The 21321-nt window shown below is 46.0% G+C and overlaps 1 protein-coding gene across 1 annotated transcript; it reads right to left on the minus strand.

Annotated features, from left to right (window-relative positions):
* Positions 1 to 13090: 13090 nt before the first annotated feature.
* On the minus strand, positions 13091 to 20670 carry Calm1 (calmodulin 1). The gene is made up of 6 exons (XM_045153869.1): positions 20523 to 20670; positions 17530 to 17560; positions 16368 to 16511; positions 13938 to 14044; positions 13405 to 13540; positions 13091 to 13241 (listed from the first exon to the last, which is right to left on the minus strand). The coding sequence occupies exons 1-6, from the start codon at positions 20523 to 20525 to the stop codon at positions 13213 to 13215; spliced, it is 450 nt and encodes a 149-aa protein (XP_045009804.1). The 5' UTR covers positions 20526 to 20670; the 3' UTR covers positions 13091 to 13212.
* Positions 20671 to 21321: the final 651 nt, after the last annotated feature.

Raw genomic sequence — 21321 nt, forward strand, 5'->3', positions numbered from 1 at the left:
GTGGGAAGGGAGCAGACCCAAGTCATAGTGGTAATGAGCTGTCTCCTGGACTCCGCCCCCATGAGGTCAAAGGCCTGAACAAGCCTCTTGTTGGCCCCATTCCCCTTTCTTCCTATGAACTCTAGACCCTTCCTTGGAGCTGCAAAGAGTGCACATGCTTTCTAAGAAACCCAGCTGGACTCCCCACCTGCCGCAGGAGGCATTAGGGGCAGGGCAAGGGGAGAGGGCAGCAGCCTGCTTCTGTCTTCCAGCTCCCCGACTTCCAGAACACTCAGTGGCTGCTCCAGCTTTTGGAAGGCCTTGTTGGACAGCTCCCCATGGATACCCACGATCCTCTGGGCTCTCTGACTGTTTCCCACCAAAGGAATCATCTGGTGTGTTATTTGTGTGTCTGGCTTCCTCCTCCTGGCATGACGTTTTGAAGGTTCGCACATGAATTGGTGTTTTGTTCCTCGTCAGGGCTGGATTACGGTAGGGTCAGGTGCAGGTCCTTTGCCCTTTCATCAGCTCATGGGCATTTCAGTTGCTCCCACTTTTTTGTTCTCCCTTGCTTTGGCCAGTGATGCAGATATCTTAGCAGGTTTTTCAGTGACCTAAGAAAACCCTAGCTCCATGAGTACAGCTGGTGAGGAAAACACACCAGCTTGTACCCTGAAATCCCTGTTTTCAGGGGAAGACCAGTATCAAGAAATGAAGCTGGAGAGATGGCTCAGCAATTAAACGTGCTTTCTTGCAAAGCCTGATGGCCGGTTTGATTCCCAAGTGCCCATGTAAAGCCAGAAGCACAAAGTGGTACATGGGTCTGGAGTTTGTTTGCAGAGGCAATAGGCCCTGGACCACAGTCTCTCTGTCTGTCAGATAAATAAACATTAAAAAGAGAGAGAGTTCCAGGCGTGGTGGTGCATGCCTTTGATCCCAGCACTCGGGAGGCAGAGGTAGGAGGATCGCCGTGAGTTCGAAACCACCCTGAGACTCCATAGTGATTTCCAGGTCAGAGAGAGAGAGAGAGAGAGAGAGCTCAGACATTGGGGATTTGAGTCCTGGCTCTGACACTTGAACCACAGCATCTTTCAGGAACCTCTCAATACATCCATCTTGTGGGGACCTCCAGGTACAAGCTGGTAGCTTTTTCTCACTTGTGATAGGTGGCATTGAGGATATCATGCTAAATGAAGGAAGGAACAGCATTTCCTATGATTTCATTGGTATAAAATATTCATTGAGGGTGAACCTGTGCAGAGAAAAGGCAGACTGATGGTGGCCAGAGAAGAACGAAGTGACTACTAATCAGCACAGGTTTTCTTCCGTGTCATGAACGTATTTTGGAACCTGGTACCTGTGGTGCCTGTACAGTATGTGAATGGTAGTGCCACAGGATTGCACACTCTGTTATGTGCTGTATGACTGTAGCTGGAACGATGGACATATGTGAATGGTAGTGCCACAGGATTGCACACTGTTACGTGCTGTATGACTGTAGCTGGAACGATGGACATATTTTTTTTTTATTTCAGTAATGTTATCACATCAAAACAGGATGACTTGTTTATTATTTTTTCCCATTCTTTTTTTTTATTAACAACTTCCATGATTGTAAACATTATCCCATGGTAATGCCCTCCCCCCCCCACACCACTTTCCCCTTTGAAACTCCACTCTCCCTCATATCCCTTCCCCCTCTCAATAAGTCTCTCTTTTATTTTGATGTCATGATCTTTTCCTCCTCTTATGATGGTCTTGTGTAGGATGTGTCAGGCACTGTGAGGTCATGGATATCCAGGCCATTTTGTGTCTGGGTGGAGCACGTTGTAAGGAGTCCTACCCTTCCTTTGGCTCTTAAATTCTTTCCACCACCTCTTCCACAATAGACCCTGATCCTTAGAAGGTGTGATAGCGATATTGCAGTGTTGAGCACTCCTGTCATTTCTTTCTAGCACCATGATGCCTTCTAAGTCATCCCAAGGAGATGACTTGCTTTATATTAGCAACTTAAACCACAGTTTTATCTCTTCTTATGACTTTATCGGAAAGAAATTCAGGCAGGATTCATCTGGATAGTTCTTCTGATCTGATATAGAACCCAGCTTACTTTTATTTATTTTTTATAATTATTTATTTTGTTTTTTTAAGGTAGCGTCTTGCTCTAGCCCAGACTGACCTGGAATTTACCCTGTAGTCTCAGGGTGGCCAAAAACTCACAGTGATCCTCCTACCTTGGCCTCCCAAGTGTTAGGATTAAAGGTGTGAACCACCTCCCAAAGAGCTAGGATTAAAGGTGTGCCCTGGCTTCAGCTTATTTTTTAATATTGCTTTTTATTTATATGAGAGACAGTATATAGGTGAGCCAGGGCCTTCTGTTGCTACAAACAAACTCCATACACAAGTGCCACTTAACGCACCTGGCTTTATGTGGGTACTGGAGAACTGAACCTGGGCCTGCCGGCTTTGCAAACAAGTGCCTTAACCACTGTGCTATCTCTCCAACCCCAAACCCTGTAACTCTGAGTCATGTAACTGAATGTGGGGTCACAACAAATTTAGCAACAATGAGAGGTTTATGAACATGTGACCACCAAAAAGTAATTCAAAGCCAAGCGTGGTGGCGCACGCCTTTAATCCCAGCAAGCACTTGGGAGGCAGAGGTAGGAAGATTGCTGTGAGTTTGAGGCCACCCTGAGAATGCAGAGTGAATTCCAGGTCAGCCTGAGCTAGAGTGAGACCCTACCTCGAAAAACCAAATAATCATCATAATAATAACAATAATAATAATAATTCAAAATCAAATAAAATGAGTTAAAGATATTTCTAGGAGGGCTTTCCTATGTTGGATCACACAATGCCACAGTAGTCTTGGGTCTGGACACACATCAGTGAACTTTTCACTGATCATGCCATCATGTCACACAACACCAATGAATGCCTCTGCTCATATTCAAGACTACTATGTGGCAGGAATGACAGTGCGTTTACATACATTCAAAGTTCTCTTCTCCACCAATGGACTAGGAGTGTTTTTCACTGTATGATCATTGTCTCTGGTTTTCTTAAATTTTATTTACTTATTTGAGAGGGGGAGAGAAAGAGGCAGATAGAGAATGAGTGATCCAGGGCCTCTAGCTACCACAAACTCCAGATGTATGTGCTATTTTGTGCATCTGGCTTACGTGCGTACTGGGGATTCGAACCTGAGTCCTTAAGCTTCACAGACAATAGTCTTAACCATTGAGCTATCTCTCCATTCCCAGTCTCTGTTTTTATTCCATCTATTGGCTTAGAAAATGTCATCTGGCACATAGAAACTCTCACTAAATATACCCAAAAGGCTTTAAGTGTCACAGTTGAGGGAATCTCCCTCAATTCTGAGGTTCAAATGATGAAGAAGAAAATTATACAAAATCACAAGGCTTTGAATATTCTCACTGCAGCTCAGTGTGGTACATGTGTCAAAATCAAGGTAAAATGTTTATATATATAGTATTATATATATATTCCTAATAACTCTGATAATGCCTCATGTGCTTTACAAGGCCTACCAGGAACAGATTCAGACCATGTCACACACAACTATGGCATTTGGTAACAGTTCTGGGAATGGATCTCAGGTTTTTCATGGCGGAAAAAGATTATGCTTATTATAGTCTTCATAGTTATTCTCTTGATCTTTGGATCCCATATACTCAACTGCTATTTTAACTTTATCCTTGCTTGTTGTTGATAGGCAGCTCCTATCAGATGGTCATATAACAATCTAACTCCGTCTATACATGCCCCCTTGATCACCCATTAAGAGCTGATCCCTCGCCACTACAAACAGAGCTACCAACCATCCCTACCTCATAGTGATAGACTTCCTGGACCCTGAGATAGGGTTATAGATGTTAGTAACATCTGTAACATGCTTTTATCCCATGTCCAGAAAACCCACATACAGATGGCTATAAGACAATTGACTCAGTTTCTCTCCTGGTTTCTCTCTTGGGCTTTTACATGGCCCCCTGCAGAGGCTCTAACTGCCATGTTCTATGACCCCTTTCACCTGCAAGTAGATAAAGACCCACTCATCATTCCCTTTCCTCTAACAAGAGTCCAGGTTTCTTCTCAAGAGAGTAGGGAATGAGGGGGAAATAGGTAACCAGTCAGGAGGGCAGGCCCAAAGAGGGAACACTACCTGTGCTTCTGCAGAACTCGAGTTCAGTGTCTGACCCAGCTTATCCAGTCAGCTCTCTTGCACCCCACTCTTCTGCTCCTGAGCCAGTCCCGGACCAACCAGCTCTCTCTCTTCCAGGCTCACCTGAGCTGGAGGGTAAAGCCCACCACAGTAAGATTATAAATAGATACTCACAAGGTGGGCAAGGCCTCTTTTTGGCTTTTCGCCTTTCCTGAACTTCCAGGTCCCTGCTCTGTTAAGTACCCCTCATCTTGGCCCTGGTGAGGTTAAGATGGGGGGATCTCTACTCCCATGTGGGCTCTCTACCCCCTCCTGCCTTCCACATGGCAGGAGCTCTCTGTACTTTTCTTCCTTTTGAATTTTTATTTATTTGTGAGACAAGGAGAGAGAAAGAGGCAGGTTGAGAGAGAGAGAAAGGCCTTCAGCCACAGCAAACAAACTCCAGACATACGCACCATCTTGTGCATCTGGCTTTCGTGGGTCCTGGGGAATTGAACCTGGGTTCTTTGGCTTTGCAGGCAAGCACCTTAACCATCTCTCCAGCCTTTGAACTTTTCTTCTATTAGTCTAATAAAGACTCTTTAAGCCTTAAAACAAAAGTTTTCTTCTCTTAATTAAGAAAAACAAAGACTGTTGATATTTTCCTTCCATAATTTCTTAGCATGTAAGTCTTAAATTAGTACATCTTTGGATTGTGTTAAAAATGATTTTAAAAATTTCTTTTTGAGTTGCAGACTTGAGTTTTATAGAAAAAAAAAAGTTAAATGAATCTTGGCTTGGAATTAGGACAGAATTTCCAAAAATTTCTGAAATGGCCCTAAACATATTTCATTCATTTTGTACTACATATTCATGTGAAGTGGCATTCTCAACATTGACGATTCTAAAATCAAAATATCAATCAACTCTGGAAAGCATTGAAGATGTTTTGTGTCTTATGGTACCAAATATTTGGCCAAGATTGAATTCTTTATGTAAGACAAACAAGCTTGCCCAGATCATTAGTATGCAAATTTGCATTTTTCTTTGTTAAATGCTAAAATCATATGTATACCAAAGAATTATTTTAAAACAAATGTATGATTTATGATCAGTATATGTTTGTGTACTTGTTTTATATATCTACATTCGTAGGTTGTAAAAAAATATATATATCAGGACTGGAAAGATGGCTTAGTGGTTAAGGTGCTTGCCTAAGAAGCCTAAGGACCAATGTTCATCTCTCCAGATCCCACATAAGTCAGACACACAAAGTTGATGCAAGTGCGAGGTTGCACATGCCCACTACGTGGCACAAGCATCTGGAGTTCAATTGCAGCAGCTGAGGCCCTAACACACCAATTCTCTCTCTAAAATAAAAATAAAATAAAATATTACAGGTGAAAAGGAGTTACTACTGGAAAGAGTTTTAAAATCCCTGGTCTATAAGGGCCATGGAGAATTGAACCTACCTGTGAAGTCTAAGGACTCAGGTTCAATTCTTCAGATCCCTCAAAATCCAGCTGCACATGGAAGCACATGCATCTGGAGTTTGTTTGCAGTGACAAGAGGCCCTGGCGTGCCCATTCTCTCTCTTTCTCTCCCTGTCTCAAATAAATAAATAAAAATGAAGAATGATTCCTTTAAAAAAGAAAAAGAAAAGAAGAAAACAAATGTGCAAGTAAGAAAGCAAGGTCTGCCCCATTAAATGCCCATGGTTAGCTCCACAGACCTAAGTAGGACCAATGAGTAGAAGCTACAGATAAGCCAACTCCAATCTAGTAACAAAGTGAGAACCAGTAGAAATGGCCTTTATTGGGGCACATAACTATACTGAATTAATACAACTGGCTCTTAAAAATTACATTTAAGTAGGCAGAGAAATTTTCACCAGAAAAAGTGAAAAAGATGGGCTGGAGAGATGGCTCAGGAGCTAAGGTGCATGCCTTCGAAGCCGAAGGATCCAGGTTCAATTCTCCAGCTCCCACATAAGCCAGATGAACATGGTGACACATGCGTCTGGAGTTCGTTTGCAGTGGGTGGAGGCCCTGGCATGCCCATTTTCACTCTTTCTCTGTCTCTAATAAATGAATAATAATAATAAAATCTTTTTAAAAAGTTAAAAAGAGGCTGGAACATTATGAATACATGATTTCACTTCTATACCCCATATAGACATATCCATGGAGACAGAAAGTCGGGTAGTACTTGCTGGAGCTTGGGAATGAGGAGTGACTGCCAAAGAGCACAGAAGGGGTAATGAAACTCTCCTACAATTAGGAGATGGGAGCAGCCAGTAGCAGAGTGATTGCCTAGCATGGGCAAAATTCTATGCTTTATATGCAACACTAGAAGAAAAAAAAAAAAGGAACAAAAATTATTTTTAAACCAGATAGTGGTAATGACTGTGACTATATTAATAACCACTTATGACATATAAAAAGTATATCTCAAGAAAAGACCTAAGTAGAAAGATTATATGTATATATACAATATAATTATACATGCTACTGGGCTTAATTTTTTAAAACCTGCATAAAGATCCCAATGTTGTAAAATGCATCTCAGCATCCATGTTGTCAGGGGGAAAAAATCCAGAAGGAAATACAAAGTCACAATGATGGTTTGTAAGGTAGAGGATGGTTTGAAATTACTGGTTTTTTGCTTGTTTGGGGGATGGGGTCTCTTGTAGCACAGGCTGGCCTCAAAATTGATATGAAGGCAAGGAGGACCTTGAATTCCTAGTCCTTCTACCCCCACCTCCCAAGAGCTAGGGTTATTGAAGAGGGCCACCATACCTGGTTGATATCACAAATTTTATGCAATAAATGACATTTTCTTTAGATTCAGAAAAAGTATTTCTTGGAAAAAAAAAAAAAAAACAAATAGTTTCTTGTTAATGGAAATTCCCCCCAGAAAGTCTGAGAACTGCGAGCTTGTTGTATTAGGAGTTTTTTTTTGAGACAGGGTCTCATATAGCTCAGGCTGGTCACAAGCTTACTATATAGCTTAGGCCAGTCTTGAATGATCCTGCTGCCTCCCCTACTGAGTGCTACAGGCATGTGCCATCATGCCCAGACACCTTGTGTTTTTACCAGGGGTTGAACCCAGGGTCTCCCCTTGCATGCTAAGTGCATGCCCTGCCACTGAGCTACACTCCTTTTAATCTATCTGAAATCTTGATGCTGACTTCAGTCTGTCTGAAGAAAGAAAACCTACCTATTTATTACAAAAGTCAGTAACTAAAATATATACAGTAGTATAATATATAATTTAGCAAGTATACTAAGATAAAAAGGGACAGAAAAAAAGTTTTTTGGTTTTCTGAGATAGGGTCTCACTCTAGCCCAGGCTGACCTGGAATTCCCTATGTAGTCTCAGGCTGGCCTCAAACTCACAGCGATCTTCCTACCTCTGCCTCCCGAGTGCTGGGATTAAAAGCATGCGCCACATTTTACCCGTCCAGAAAATTTTTTTGAAAGTAAACTATACAAGTTTCTATGAAGCCAGGCCCAAGGCAATTGTAACAAAATGTTCAAGAAATTATCTTCTCATAGGAGACTCTATATTTTCCCTTTGGTCTTTATAACAGGAAAATGAAGATGGCTGGGAAGCTGGCCCAGCAGTTAAAGGTACTTGCTTGTAAAGCCTAACAGACCCAGGTTTGGTTCCCCTGTTTCAACATAAGGCCAGATGCACAAAGGGCATGTGCATTTGGAGTTCATGTGCAGTGGCAAGAGGCCCTGGTGAACCATTCTCCATCCCCCTCTGCTTGCAACTAACTAAATAAAAATATTTTAAAATAGAATGGAAGCCGGGCATGGTGGCACACGCCTTTAATCCCAGCACTCGGGAGGCAGATGTAGGAGGATCGCCGTGAGTTCGAGACCATCCTGAGACTACATAGTGAATTCCAGGTCAGCCTGGACTAGAGTGAGACCCTACCTTGAAAACCCAAATAAATAAATAAATAAATGGAAATAAAAACTTAGGGTGCGACTTTTGAAGTATTATTTGAATGTGCCAATTTATTCACCCCAAAGATTGAGGACACAGAGAACATAATTCTTAGAAAAGAAACTGCTGAGCTGGAGAGATCGCTTAGTGGTGAAGGCGCCGCCTGCCTGCAAAGCCTAAGGACCCAGGTCTGATTCCACAGGACCCACGTAAGCCAGATGCACAAGGTGGCATATGCGTCTGGAGTCCATTTGCAGAAGCTGGAGTCCCTGGCGCGCCCATTCTCTCTCTCCATTTATGTGTGTGAGTGTGGGTATAATGTATGTATGTTTGTATATATATTTCTCCCTCTCTAATAAATAAAATATTTTAATAAAAAAGGAAGAAAGGAAAGGAAACCGCCTCTTTTTTTCCAAGCTGAGTTCGGGGAGTGTCAAGGAGATGGCACGCTGCTCTGGAGGACTGCCTCAGCTTCGGGGTGTGGCTCTGCAGTGGGAAGTGGGCTCCTCCCACCAGCCCCCCAGGGTGGAGGGTAGGCAGAGAGAAGCACCAAGCTATAACAAGCTTTATGTTTAATTTCCTTCTAAGACATCCTGAGTCTGTGGGCGCTTTATCCCCCCCTCCCCCCCCCCCGTGCCTGGGAAAGTTCAGCTCAAATAGGAAGTGTTTGTGTGTGTATGTGTGTGTGTGTGTGTGTTTTCTTTCTAAACCAGAGCAGCTGATAAAAGAAAATGACGCTATCAACTTGGATTTAAGTTTCTTTCTATTTCCGTTCTGGGAGGAAAATGGAAGTCACCTAATTATCAGTTTTTCTGACCCAGGATCTAGTATATCACAGTTGAACCCCCATTCCGCCCCAGCACGGAGCTACTGAGAATCCTTAAGGCCCATTTATCATCTCAAAGGACACGGCACTCCTACGGGATTTTGCCGCCCACTCTTTACCCTGCAATTTTGATCAATTTAAACACCAAGTGATGCAAAGCCAGCTTGGTCAGAATCCTAGAAAGCCAGTCACGAGGTGCTTGCTGGTCCAATAATTTTACCAAGGGGAAACCTTAAGCCCAGAGATCACTACAGGATGGAGCCTCCCCTACTACCCAGGGACCCAACCAAAGCTTAGATCTAGCCCGAGGGTGGCCCATCTCCTGTAGCCCCAGCTTCCGTATTCAGAAGCTGTTGAAATGCCCTGTGAAGGGGCCTCAAACTTTCTGGCCAAGGTAGGGAGCTTAGCCTTCCATTTCAGCCCTTACTACTTCTGTGCGGAGAACATGACTTAGGGTGAGGGAGCCTGAGTAAAGATCCTTCTGGAAATGGACTGTCTAGGAACCAGGGTCTGGGACAACACTGAGAGAGAGGTTCTGAGTGGAAGCTACAACCCACCCTTCTTTCTAAGGCTGGGCCACTGTGTTTCTGCCACTTAAGCATCTACTTTTAAATAAATTTCTTTAGGTCAGAAGGATATCAGTCTACCCATTTTCTCTATAAAGCCAGAATGGTCAAGAGATAGGTATCATCCCAACTTCTTACAGCTATAGACTATCTTGAACCCTGTCACTGGCCCCTCACCCTCAAGTGCTGTTCTGGGGTCCAGAATTCCATTTGAGGGCGTCCAGAGCAAAAGGAATGGAAAACTATGCAAGCTAAAAACCTACACAGTTCGCAGTTAGAGATGAAAGGCTGCAGAAATGTTTATTGAATACAGTGCCAGGTTTATAAATAAAACTTATTTACAATTTCCATAGAGTTGGTCCCCCATCAGAGAGGTTAAATCTCCAAACAGTTTATCTCGAGATTTACAGAAACGGTCAAGTACATCTCCTTTCCAAATAGCCACAGTTTAGGGCAACGTCAGTAACAAAAGAACCACCAACCATCTTTGCTACAGAAGTGTTTAATGAACATCGCTATCGATTTGGAGAAAGAACACACGCTCCACCCATGCCACTACCTTAAGAGGGACAGACAGCAAAGGATTCCTGCTTCCTACAGGACAACTTCAAGGGATTTAGAAAGAAGTTAACTGCCAGCTGAGGGGATTGGTTAAGACACATTAGTGGAAATCTAGTCACTGCCCAAAGGATAGACTTAGGATATGTAATAAATTAACTCAAATGGTTAAAATAATGGAACTAAGAGTAGGCTAGACCAAATTTACATTCTTTGCTCAGGAAGAAGCTCCCAGAATGCTGAAGGGCTAATGATACGTTATTTCTCTCATGTGACAGCAATGCTAGGCCCTACTGGACAGCCATTCATTACAATAATGTTACAAGTACAGTAGGACATGCATTTATAAAGAGAATATAAAAATATGTACAGTAGCTCATCTTCAATGTGTCGAAGTTGCCGAAAGACACCAATTAAAGTGTGCAAAAAAAAATTGTCAAAAAAAAAATCAGAAAAAGCCTTCCCTGGCAACAGTGCATAAAAGCCCATCTGAAGTATCAAGATCCATTCGGCATGTTCAACACCTACCCTGAACAGATGGAGAACGAAACTATGAAGGGTTTGCCAAGGATTCAGCAGTTTCTTGTGGCAAGTCTCAGGCTAAAGCAGGATGCCAGTTAAACTAGTCACTTTATATATATATAAATATATATATATAAATATATGTATATATTTATAGAGTAGTGAGAAGTTAGGGGTAAGAGTTTTAGAGGAAGGTACTACCCAACTTCAAGGGTACTGCCATGACACCCAGCTCTTTCCCCTCACAAACTCAGACTGCTAACTTCCGGGCTAGCTGTGCCCCACAAACGCCACAGGGGAAGGCTGCAGGGGTGAATGCCTCTGCCTCACCTTGGCTCCAAACTCAGTATTCCCTGGGGAGGGGGTGGGGCTTCTGGTTCCCATGCAGGCCCCTGGCTACACAAGAATCTTTTAAGACAACCTTTGGGACTGCTAAAATAGTCTAGCCAGCTTTTACAGATTTGGTGAAAGGCTAAAGTGAGAGGTAAATTTTCAATCACTTCCAACCCCCTCTGAACTACTAAGAAAGAGGTCATGGACAAGCCAGAGACCAGGTCAACAAATGGGCAATGTGATTCACCTACTCAAACCAGGAACCCTCAGCACGCCCCACCTCACCACAAGAGAACGCCCAAGATATTCTTAGGTGCTCCTTACACACTCAGGGATTACGAAAGCCAGTCCTAAGACTAGCAGCTGATGCATACAGGCAGTGTCTCCTCTCCACTGCTCTGACCCAACCCTCTGGCAGAAAAATCTTAAGGAGCTACAAAATTGCCAGAAAGACGGGGAGTAGGAGAGGGAGAAGCCAAGGGTCTCTGGTTCAGCCCTGGGCGCGCTGCTTGGCTGTCAAGGGCTTCTCGTTGCCTTGCTAGCAGCCTGCCACTGTTCCCTGGCAAATTAAAACCACCCACATCAACATTTTGAACCCAAAGCTCTTGCTAATCAGATAGAACCAGTTAACACCTTGAAGAAGAAGAAAAAAGTGTACATCAGGCCTTCATTTCAAAAATGAGCTCTGCACTAAAAGCAACATGCTTCTAAGGGGGCTTCTGAAATGAACCAGCGCCACTGCAAAGACCAGTACCAGCATGTCTTGAGTTTTGGTTACAGGTTTATAATTAGACATGAAATTCACTCTGGGCCAGAGTTTTACTTTCAGGCCAGAGGCTTAGCATTAATTCTACTTGTGGGAGAGAAAAAAACAGTAAACTTAAAAAAAAAATAGTAGTATAAAGAGGCTAAGGTTAAGTGTAATCATAAATTAAAAGCTGAATCAAAGGTGACTGGTAGTGTCTTTTAGGCATGAAGAGACTGGCTTAGAAAAGGACTACTGCCTTCTACCACACATGGCGAGGATTGGATTACAGACGCACTAAATCATGTCTCTTGCACAGATGGTCTCAAGTAGTTACATAAAACAGGTAATCAGCAGCACAGTTGAGAACCCCTAGACACATGCTTGAGAAAGTGGCTTTTCCTTAAGAGCTCTACTGCCTGAATAGGGTATCATGACTTGCCTCCCCCTCCCCCAAGAGAAAATGCAACTAGACTTACAAGGCCATAGACAAGAAAGCAGTCTGTGTTGGCCTCGTTTTTAGGCAAGGTCCTAGGCTCAGAGGTTAGTGCTGGGAACTTGGGAGACCCAACACAGGGCCATGAGCGTTTATTTAACCTTACTCTGGCCTCCCCTCCAAATGCCTTGTCCCCGTTTAGATCTCAGCTTTACAAAGCATTTAACACCGCTTTAAGTTAATGGTCTTTTTATTGGAAAAAAAAAAAAATAAAAGACTAGCATTTACAACTTGGAATGGACGTAAATTGTACTTTCTTGAACAGCAATGTTGATGGTTGTGCTGAAGTCCACAGCCACAGCCTACTCTGCTGGCTCCAAGTTCAGAAGATTTGAAAAACAGAGTCCAAAGATGCTCCCCTGGTAAAGATTTCTTATTAAAAATTTGTGACCAGTGGCAACCTGACCCCCCATTTCACTCTAGTACAATGCACACAGCACTAAATCAACATACTCAGGCAGGCCACCGGGCTGTCACTGTCACCATGGAGCGGAGCACATGAAGTCCAAGAGGACCATCCTACTACTGGGGCTACTGCGTCTCAAGTTTATCCTTCACCCAATTTCTGCATAGCATCCTGAGGTAAACCAATTTAAAGTGTTTGTTTTCGGTAACCAGCTATGGCAATTTATACTCACAAATTGAATTAGAATCCATCTGAATAGATTTTGAATTTGTTTTTCCTTTTTTCGGTTTTAATACAAATGCCTGACTGCTCAATTGTCAAGCTGCATGCATGAAAAACCGGCCAGCTCAGACTGTGTTAATCATTAGCACATGGACTGTAAGAAGTCCACTGAGTGCTTCCTTATCATTAAGGTAGTACAAGTATTTATATTGTAAAACGGATGTGTAGCTTGATCTTCAGGGGACAGGACCACCAACCAATACATGCAGATTTTGTGTGTGGACAGAAGGTACTTGTGACATTCAGTTTTGCTATATAGAAACAGAATGAATAAATGAACTTTTTTCTTTTTTCTTTTTTTTTTTTTTTTGCAAGAGGTAAGTAAAAGATTCAATTTGATTCTTCTAGAAGGGAAAGTGGTTCAAAGCAGGTCTTCATTTTGCAGTCATCATCTGTACGAATTCTGAAAAGACATAATCACAACTTTTGGTTATCTTCAAAAGAAGCTAGAAATGAACACATCTACTATGTACAATACAAGGAAAGATTCAAACAGTTAACTTGCAAACAGATCCCTAAAGAGGTATGATTACTAAAAGGTAAGTGAAAGAAATTTAGCATTTTACCTTCATAGTTGACTTGTCCGTCTCCATCAATATCTGCTTCTCTGATCATTTCATCTACTTCTTCATCTGTTAGTTTCTCTCCTAAGTTTGTCATAACGTGACGTAGCTCTGCTGCACTGATGTAACCATTTCCATCCTGTGAACATTTGGCAATCATGGACACAACTGTTAGTGGTTGGGGTGGGCAAGGAGATCTGCCTTAACCACACCCCTCTCAAGTTACTGCCAACTCATGCTCTGATCTCAAACATTTCTCCCATCCCAGTTCCTACTTCTACCTACTAAAACCACCAGCCAACCAACCCTGAAAACATGAAGCAAACAAACACTGAAGGAATAAGAATAAGAAAGTTGATTCAATATTCCTTGGCTGTGCCTCCCCTCACCCAGTGTGGTTACAAAAGGAGTCAAGACATTAGGAAGGGAGATCAGAAGCTCAGGCAGTTGAGCTACCTCTAACGAGTTACAACTTTCAGAAGCGACAGCCCACAAGGCTACTGTATGTGCCATTGGTACAACAGACGCAGGATTACCTTATCAAAGACTCGGAATGCCTCACGGATTTCCTCTTCACTATCTGTGTCTTTCATTTTTCTAGCCATCATGGTCAAAAATTCTGGGAAGTCAATGGTGCCATTCCCTCAAATTAAAAAATAAAAAGCACATGTAAGATAACACTCCCATGCAGTAATAGTTTTGGAATCACTGTATGGAATGGTTACTACGCCTAGCAAGACAAAGTGACAACCAGTATGACACTTATTAGGGCGAACCTTCTATAGACCAAAATGTTCAAATATATCACAGAGCAATGTAACTTGACTCAAGCTACTCAGTGCTCAGCACTGTATTTAAAGACACAGACGAGGGGAGGGAAATACCATGGTTTGTCATCGGTAAGTATAGAAGTTGTCAATTAAAATGTATTTTAAAAAAGACACAAAGGAAGCTGCGAGCAGGAGCTGGGTGGTAGTTCGAGAGGAAGGAGCCAACGGCTTCCCAGAGGAAGCGCTCACTCACCACTGCCTGCCCTAAGCTAGCTCTGGGTGATCACTCCGTCTAACTCTACCTTGGCTAGTGATGCCAGTAACATAGAAACTGCCTGAGGAGAAAAAGAACATGCAAACAGGAAAAATGGGCCGCGGCCCCTGAGACTCCTCTTCACGTACCTTTCCAGCCCCATTATGGTAATTCCTTAATACTGTTTCTCCTCAAGCAATTTTATTATTTTGGTTCTATGCTGGGAACCCAGGACCACTCACATGCCAAGCATGTACACTTATTCCACGCCCCTGATTCACTATCATTTTTTACCATAAAGCTCAGAGGCATTTTCATGATTTTAGACCATTAACATTTAAGAATCACCTCTACAGCCAGTATTCAAAATAGCTTCTCTAAAAATAAGAGATTAATACCCCCAAAGACAAGTCTACAAAATAGCACTAACTTAAATTGCATGAAACAACGGGGGGGGGGGGGGTTAGGTTGCTTACTGATTTTCAACAGAACTTTTAAAAGAAACTAATTCTGGCAGAGCACTTACCTAGCACATACAGGGGGTTCAATCCCCAGCATGGCAGGTAGGATATTAAAGAAGGAAAAAAACCTTGAAATGTCCCAGTTTTGAAGCATTAATACTTAAGAAATAAACAAATGACAAAGTGCTATCTTACAACCATGAAAAGATACCCTAAGGTCTCACCATAACATAATCCAACTTCTCCCTCCATATTCTACATAGTCTGAGGTCAAATATGCTTCTCTCACCCCCAAGCCTGGGTACCCAGGGCTTATACAAAATGTTCCCATGTGGCTCATCACCTTCACAATTAAAACTACACAAGAATTATGGATTTAAAAAAAATCTTTTCGCCAGGCGTTGGTGGCACACACCTTTAATCCCTGCACTCAGGAGGCAGAGGTAGGAGAATCACCATGAGTTCAAGACCACCCTGAGACTACACAGTGAATCCTAAGTCAGCCTGAGCTACAGTAAGACCCTAGACCCCCCCAAAAATATATATGCATACACACACATACATATATGTACATACAAACATATATGTATTTTTTTCAAAGATCGAAAGCCAAGTCTTGCTTCTTTATGTTCATGACAAGTCTTACGCTGGCCCGTGGAGAAGGGAGTGAAGGAGGCCTCTGAGGTAGTTTGTTGGATCTCAAGGTCTGAAGGGACCGAGTGTTTGTATTGGGAATTGGAACTTCACTACAAATCCACTCCAGGCAGCTAACAGGCCTACAGCCCATACGGCAGTCAGTTCTATGTTAACTTGTTTTTGCATGTGTGTGTGATGTGCGTTTGTGGAGGCCAGAGCTTGCCTGCCACTCTACACTTTACTGAGGAGAGAGAGGCCTCAAAACTTGTCAGTCTGGCTAGTCTAGCTAACCAGTTTGCCCCAGAGGTTTCCCAGTCTCTGCACCTCTGGAGCAATGGCAGTACGCGCTGTCTGCCACATTCACCCAGTATTTACGTGGGTGCTAGGGATCCAAACTCCAGTCTTCAGGCTTGCAGAACAAGCATTTTTTCCACGGAGCTATCTTCCCAGGGCCACTTCTGTATAACCTCTGAGAGTCCTTGTCACCTACTGCACTGGGGTTTCTTCTCCTAAGAGGCAGTAAATAAAGGTGCCAGGACTGCCTGTTTTCACCTCCCCCACAGGACTCGATGCAGGCTCACGGGCCAGTTGATAAAATATTTGAGCTGTAGGTCACAGTAAGCAGAAAAGAACAATACAGTTATCTGATCCAGGAAACATTGTAGACAGTGAGCAGGGTGAATATGAGACCCACAGTCTTCTACCGCAATGCTAGGGGCTGTGAGGCAACCACGGCAAAGAACTCTGCACATCTGCTTTGCTCTGGGAACCTGAAAAGCAATCTTGTAACATGTCGGAACCTGAGCTATGCAACACTGGTGCTCATTCGGTTCTAAAGCCCCTTACCATCAGCATCCACCTCGTTGATCATATCCTGCAATTCAGCTTCTGTTGGGTTTTGACCCAGTGACCTCATGACGGTCCCAAGTTCCTTTGTTGTGATGGTGCCATCACCATCTTTATCGAATAGGGAGAAAGCTTCCTTGAATTCTGAAAATAAAAGTTTACTCTTTAGAATGTTTTTATCCAACCCAGCCATGGCCATGACACTCTTTCCTGGGGCTTGCCAAAACAAGCTGCTCAAGTTATCAGAAACCAGCTGGTCTCTACTGAAATCACGACAATAGACCTGATGGTCTGACCATCACACCAAAGCCCATAAGGCAAATATGGCTCAATAAGGCCACAATATTCTCTTACATTTAAAAAAGGTTAAACAAGCTGGGCGTGGTGGCACACGCCCTTAATCCCAGTACTTGGGAGGCAGAATTAGGAGGATCGCCAAGAGTTCGAGGCCACCCTGAGACTACATAGTGAATTCCAGGTCAGCCTGGGTTAGTGTGAGACCATACCTGGTGGGGGGGGGGGGGAGTTAAACTTGAACATGCTTAAATTAATACTACACCCACTGTGAGACCTGAGGTTCACAGTCCCTTAAAGTTCCATCTGTAAAGCGCTAAGGAGCCCTTGCTTCACAGCAGTATGAAAAGGTTCCTAGTGATGGACATGCCCAGGCAGCTAGCATGTTCTCTCTTAAGACATTCTGGACAGTGCACACACACTCCTGGTTTCCTAAAGAGAAAAACCATCTTTAAACAAGTCCAGAGACTATTAAGCTTAGAACTAACTTAATTCCCAATTATTACAGTGGTCCCATCACTCATTTTTACTAATTTCAATGTATTTTAGATAGCAAACAAAGGCTTTTCTGGTGGATTACTTAAAAAGGTATGTGACCTAAAAGCTCTAACCTCAGTTTCTCAGTAGCGGACTCAATGAGTCTTATTCTGTGTGCTCTCCAGAGGGTAATACAGTTGTGCATACTCCAGAGTATAATGGGGTGGGCAGTCTTTGTTCCATTTCCTTCCATATGATGTCTGACATTCAGGCCAGGAATCACACCTAACCCAACGCTTCTGCTATAACTTAATCTTCTGGAAAACTCTCAGTAGGTAGCAACAAGAGACACCTAAACCAAGCCAGAGCCTAGTTCCAGTCATTAACTTACCAGCAATCTGTTCTTCGGTCAGCTGATCAGCCTACATGGAGAAAGCAAAGTCATAATTCAGTCCAGGACAGCCTAGTGGACATCATCACAGCTTTTCCAATTACACTTTTCTTGTTGTGTTCAATATATTTTTAAAAAATAATGGTTTTGAAATCATTAGCACTGTCACTTAATGCAAGTAATTAAAAATTAAGGAAACTGCCGGGCGTGGTGGTACATGCCTTGAATTCCCGCACTCGGAGGCAGAGGTAGGAGAACTGCCCTGAGTTCAAGGCCACCCTGAGACTACACAGTGAATTCCAAGTCAGCCTGAGCTAGAGCGAAACCCTACATCCAAAAACCAAAAAATAAAAAAATAAAAAAAATAAGAAAGAAAGAAAGAAACGTTTAGGCTATTCAAACAAAGGGTGACAAGAAAGTGACAGCCTCCGTTGGCTTCATGATGATTCCCTAGCCTCGGGCTTGCGGCATGCTGCTGTCTAACCAGTCAGTGGCAAAGCGAGAACGGCGCCTCTGGTGGGGAAAAGGACCCACAGCAACGGCCGCAGAAACAGCAGCAGGCAGAGAAGGAACAGCGCCACCTACTGCGCCACGTACACTGCAGTCCCTGCTTCCATCCAAGGGACCCAGCCCAAAGCCACTGCCACTGCACCGAAATCAGGATCCAGTCCAGGGGCAAGCTTTTAGCACACCTTGCGCATTGCTTCGGGCCCTCAAAATCTCCACATTGGCATTACATAATGGTATTCAGTTGGATTAACAGGCTTTTATATTCATTTTATGAGAAGCAATTATGTGGAAAAAAGAAATATACAGTAATGGGTTGCCCCACTGGCTTCATTTCCGCATAATAAATGCTTTCCAATCATTTAAACTAGGAAGTTGTTTGTTAAAAGCATACCATTTACAATACAATGGTTAATGCCTTCAGTCAAATTATCTTATGATTCCAAAGCCAGGAGAAAAAAAAATTAATCTTACGACAATGTTACAAAACAGCAAAAATTAAGTACATACACAACACAATTAAGAGACGATATGAGAGGCCTTTCCCTGTGCAGAGGGGTAACTCACTCACTCCCTGGGGTCTATCCTACCTACCTTAAATGACATAAGGGCGACTCCTAACACTTAATTCGAGGTGGTAATAGCCACAAAGGTAGTTTTCCTTTGCATTCTTTGGTCTCTATGACGCTGAGCCAGTGCCTCTGGGCCAGAGGAATACAAAAATCTCAAAGACAGCGAATATGTGGTTTTTTTTTTCTTTTCTTTTAATGATGTCCTAAGAGAAAACTGAGAGCAGTAAAGTTCACTCTCTTAAGTCAAAGATTTCACCTTAGGCATGACGTTCCAACATGGTGAGGTGTGGGAAGACTTAAATCTTTTACACATTAAGTGGGTCTCCTTTCCTTTCTACCCGTCACTAAAAGCTGCTTTTCTTTGAATCAAATGGAGACACGATTCTTTATGTAATGCCAAGGCAACGTCGGTCTTGTACAACAGGAAGCGCTGCCACACCTCACCAGAGAAACTGTCACCCACAGCAGGGGGAACAGTCCCAAACTCTCCCGGCTGGAGGACAATCAGGTGCATCTCACCTTCCAACGAGATCCCTTTCCCTAAAGTCACGGCGGCCTCAGGGGGCCAAGGCCTTGTTCCAGAACCCTGCCGGCAAACCACCTCCCCACTTCGCCCGAGCTGCTGGTGATGTCAGCCCTGCCCCGCGAGGGAGGAAGGGGGCTGGGGCGCAGTGCCCGCGAGCCGCATCTGGCCATGCAGAGGCTGCGAAGAGCGGAAACGCGGAGGGAGGGGGCAGCGGCATGGAACCAAGGGGGGGGGGGCGCACACCGGACCACGCAAGAGACCCGGGGCGGACGGGGTGCGGCCCCCTCCCCAGCCGGGACGACCACACCTCCCGCCCGGCATCTGCTCCCCCAGGGCGGAGAGCCCGCCGCCGCCGCCGCCTCCTCTCCTCGTCGTCGTCCTCCTCCTCCCGGAGCAGAAACTTTGCGTCTCTAATGGAAACCGAGCCGCGCGCCAGCTCTCCTCCCCCGCCCCGCCGCCCCAATTAGCGCGAGCCGAGCGCCTCCCGCGGGAAGGGGCCTCCGGGTGCACCGGGCGGGGTGCGGGGAGGACGGCAGGGCGCACACCGTACACACGCGCGCTCGGCCACCCCGCGGGGGCTCCGCCCGGTGGCGGGACGGCCCGGCCCGCCGCTTCCGCCCTCTCCGCCCCCCCACCCCGCGCCTTCCTGCCCCCACCCCACCCTTCCCCGGCTCCTTCCTTCCCAGCCCACGCCCGCGCCGCGCCCCCCGGGAGGAAGGAGGGGACCGCAGCCGAGGGAGGGCGCCCAACTGGGTCGGTGGATGGGGCGGGGAGCGGGAAGGAGAGAGGGGAGGGAGGGACGGTGGTAGATCGGCCGCAGCCGGCGCCCCGGACCCCGCGGCCTGAGCTCCACCGGCCCCCATTCATTCTCGACAGCCGCCCGCCACCTCCGTGCCTCTCCCCCCTCCCCTCTCCCCTCCTCCCCTCCCGGCCCAGGCTCCCCGTCCTCCACCCCACCCCCAGGGCCGAGGCGCGGCGCCGCAGGCAGCCCGGGTGCGGTGCGCTGGATGCCGTGGGTGCGGGGCTGGGGGAGGGGGTGGATGTGGAAGGTCCCGGTGCAGCCGTGGCAGAAGCCCCCGGCCCGCAGGCAAGCCTTGCCCATCAAGTGCAAACACCCCAAGGCGTCCAAAAATTGAGGAGAGGGAGGAAGATCCCCGGCAGTGAAAACCGAGATGCAAATCCGAGATGCATCCTTTTTAACCGCAACTGCTGCGTAACACCCGGCAAAAAAAAAGAGAGAGAGAAAACCCCTCAACCAGGAAAATTAGTTTAAAAAAAATTACTCCCCTGCAAAAAAAAAGAAAAGAAAAAACCCTTAACTATAACCAAGCTGGGAGGAAAACCTCGGAGCAGCTGCTACGCCTCGCATTGGGCCGCTCCAGACCTACCATGGTGCGAGCGAAGGGAGGAGGAAGAGCAGAGCAGGCGAGGAGGAGGAAGGTGGCTGCACCAGCGCCCGGGCTGAGACGGCCGGGGTGCCTCCGCGGCTGCTGCTAACGCGCCGACTGCGCTGAGCGCTGTGCCCGGGCCGCCGCCTGTGTCCGCCGCCTGTGCCGCCGCCCGACTGCGAGTAACGGCAGCGCGGACACGAGACTCGCAGCACCACCGCCGTAGCGCGAGCCTGCGCGCCGTCGCGGGTGAATATATATACTCGGCGCGCGCGCCGTATCCCTCCGCCGCGGCGGGACCGCCCCGCACAGGGCGGCGCTGCGGCCGCCGGGTCTCGATGTCAGGCTCCGCCCACCTCCGCCACCGCCCGGCCTCCTCTCCCCCCCCCCCGCCCTCCGCCCCCCGGCCCAGCCCGCGTGCCCGCCGCGCCGGGCCCACTGAGCGCGCGGGGACTGGGAGGGAGTCGTGGGGACCCACGTGGGATGGCGGGAGCGAGGGTCCTCCAGAGTGGGGGGGGGGTGCGGGAACACCTGCTTAACGCGACCTGAGGGGCTTCACGTAGTGTGCCCCCTCGCCCGGACACGTCCCCACCTGTGACTCCCACTGCCGCCCTGGGGGGCGGGGGGGGGGGCTGCGGGGTCGCTCTGGCCCTGGGGTCCCCTGAGCGTCGCTTCCTGTTCAGGATGCTGCGGGAGGTTCCAGACCCGGGGGGGTGGTGGTGGTGGTGGTGGTGGTGGAGGGAGGGGTGGGCAACGGCCGGGGACCGAGGACTTGACCTCACCCACCCTGAGCTGCCCC

Source organism: Jaculus jaculus, chromosome 7, assembly GCF_020740685.1.
Source record: "Jaculus jaculus isolate mJacJac1 chromosome 7, mJacJac1.mat.Y.cur, whole genome shotgun sequence".
Classification (NCBI taxonomy): domain Eukaryota; kingdom Metazoa; phylum Chordata; class Mammalia; order Rodentia; family Dipodidae; genus Jaculus; species Jaculus jaculus.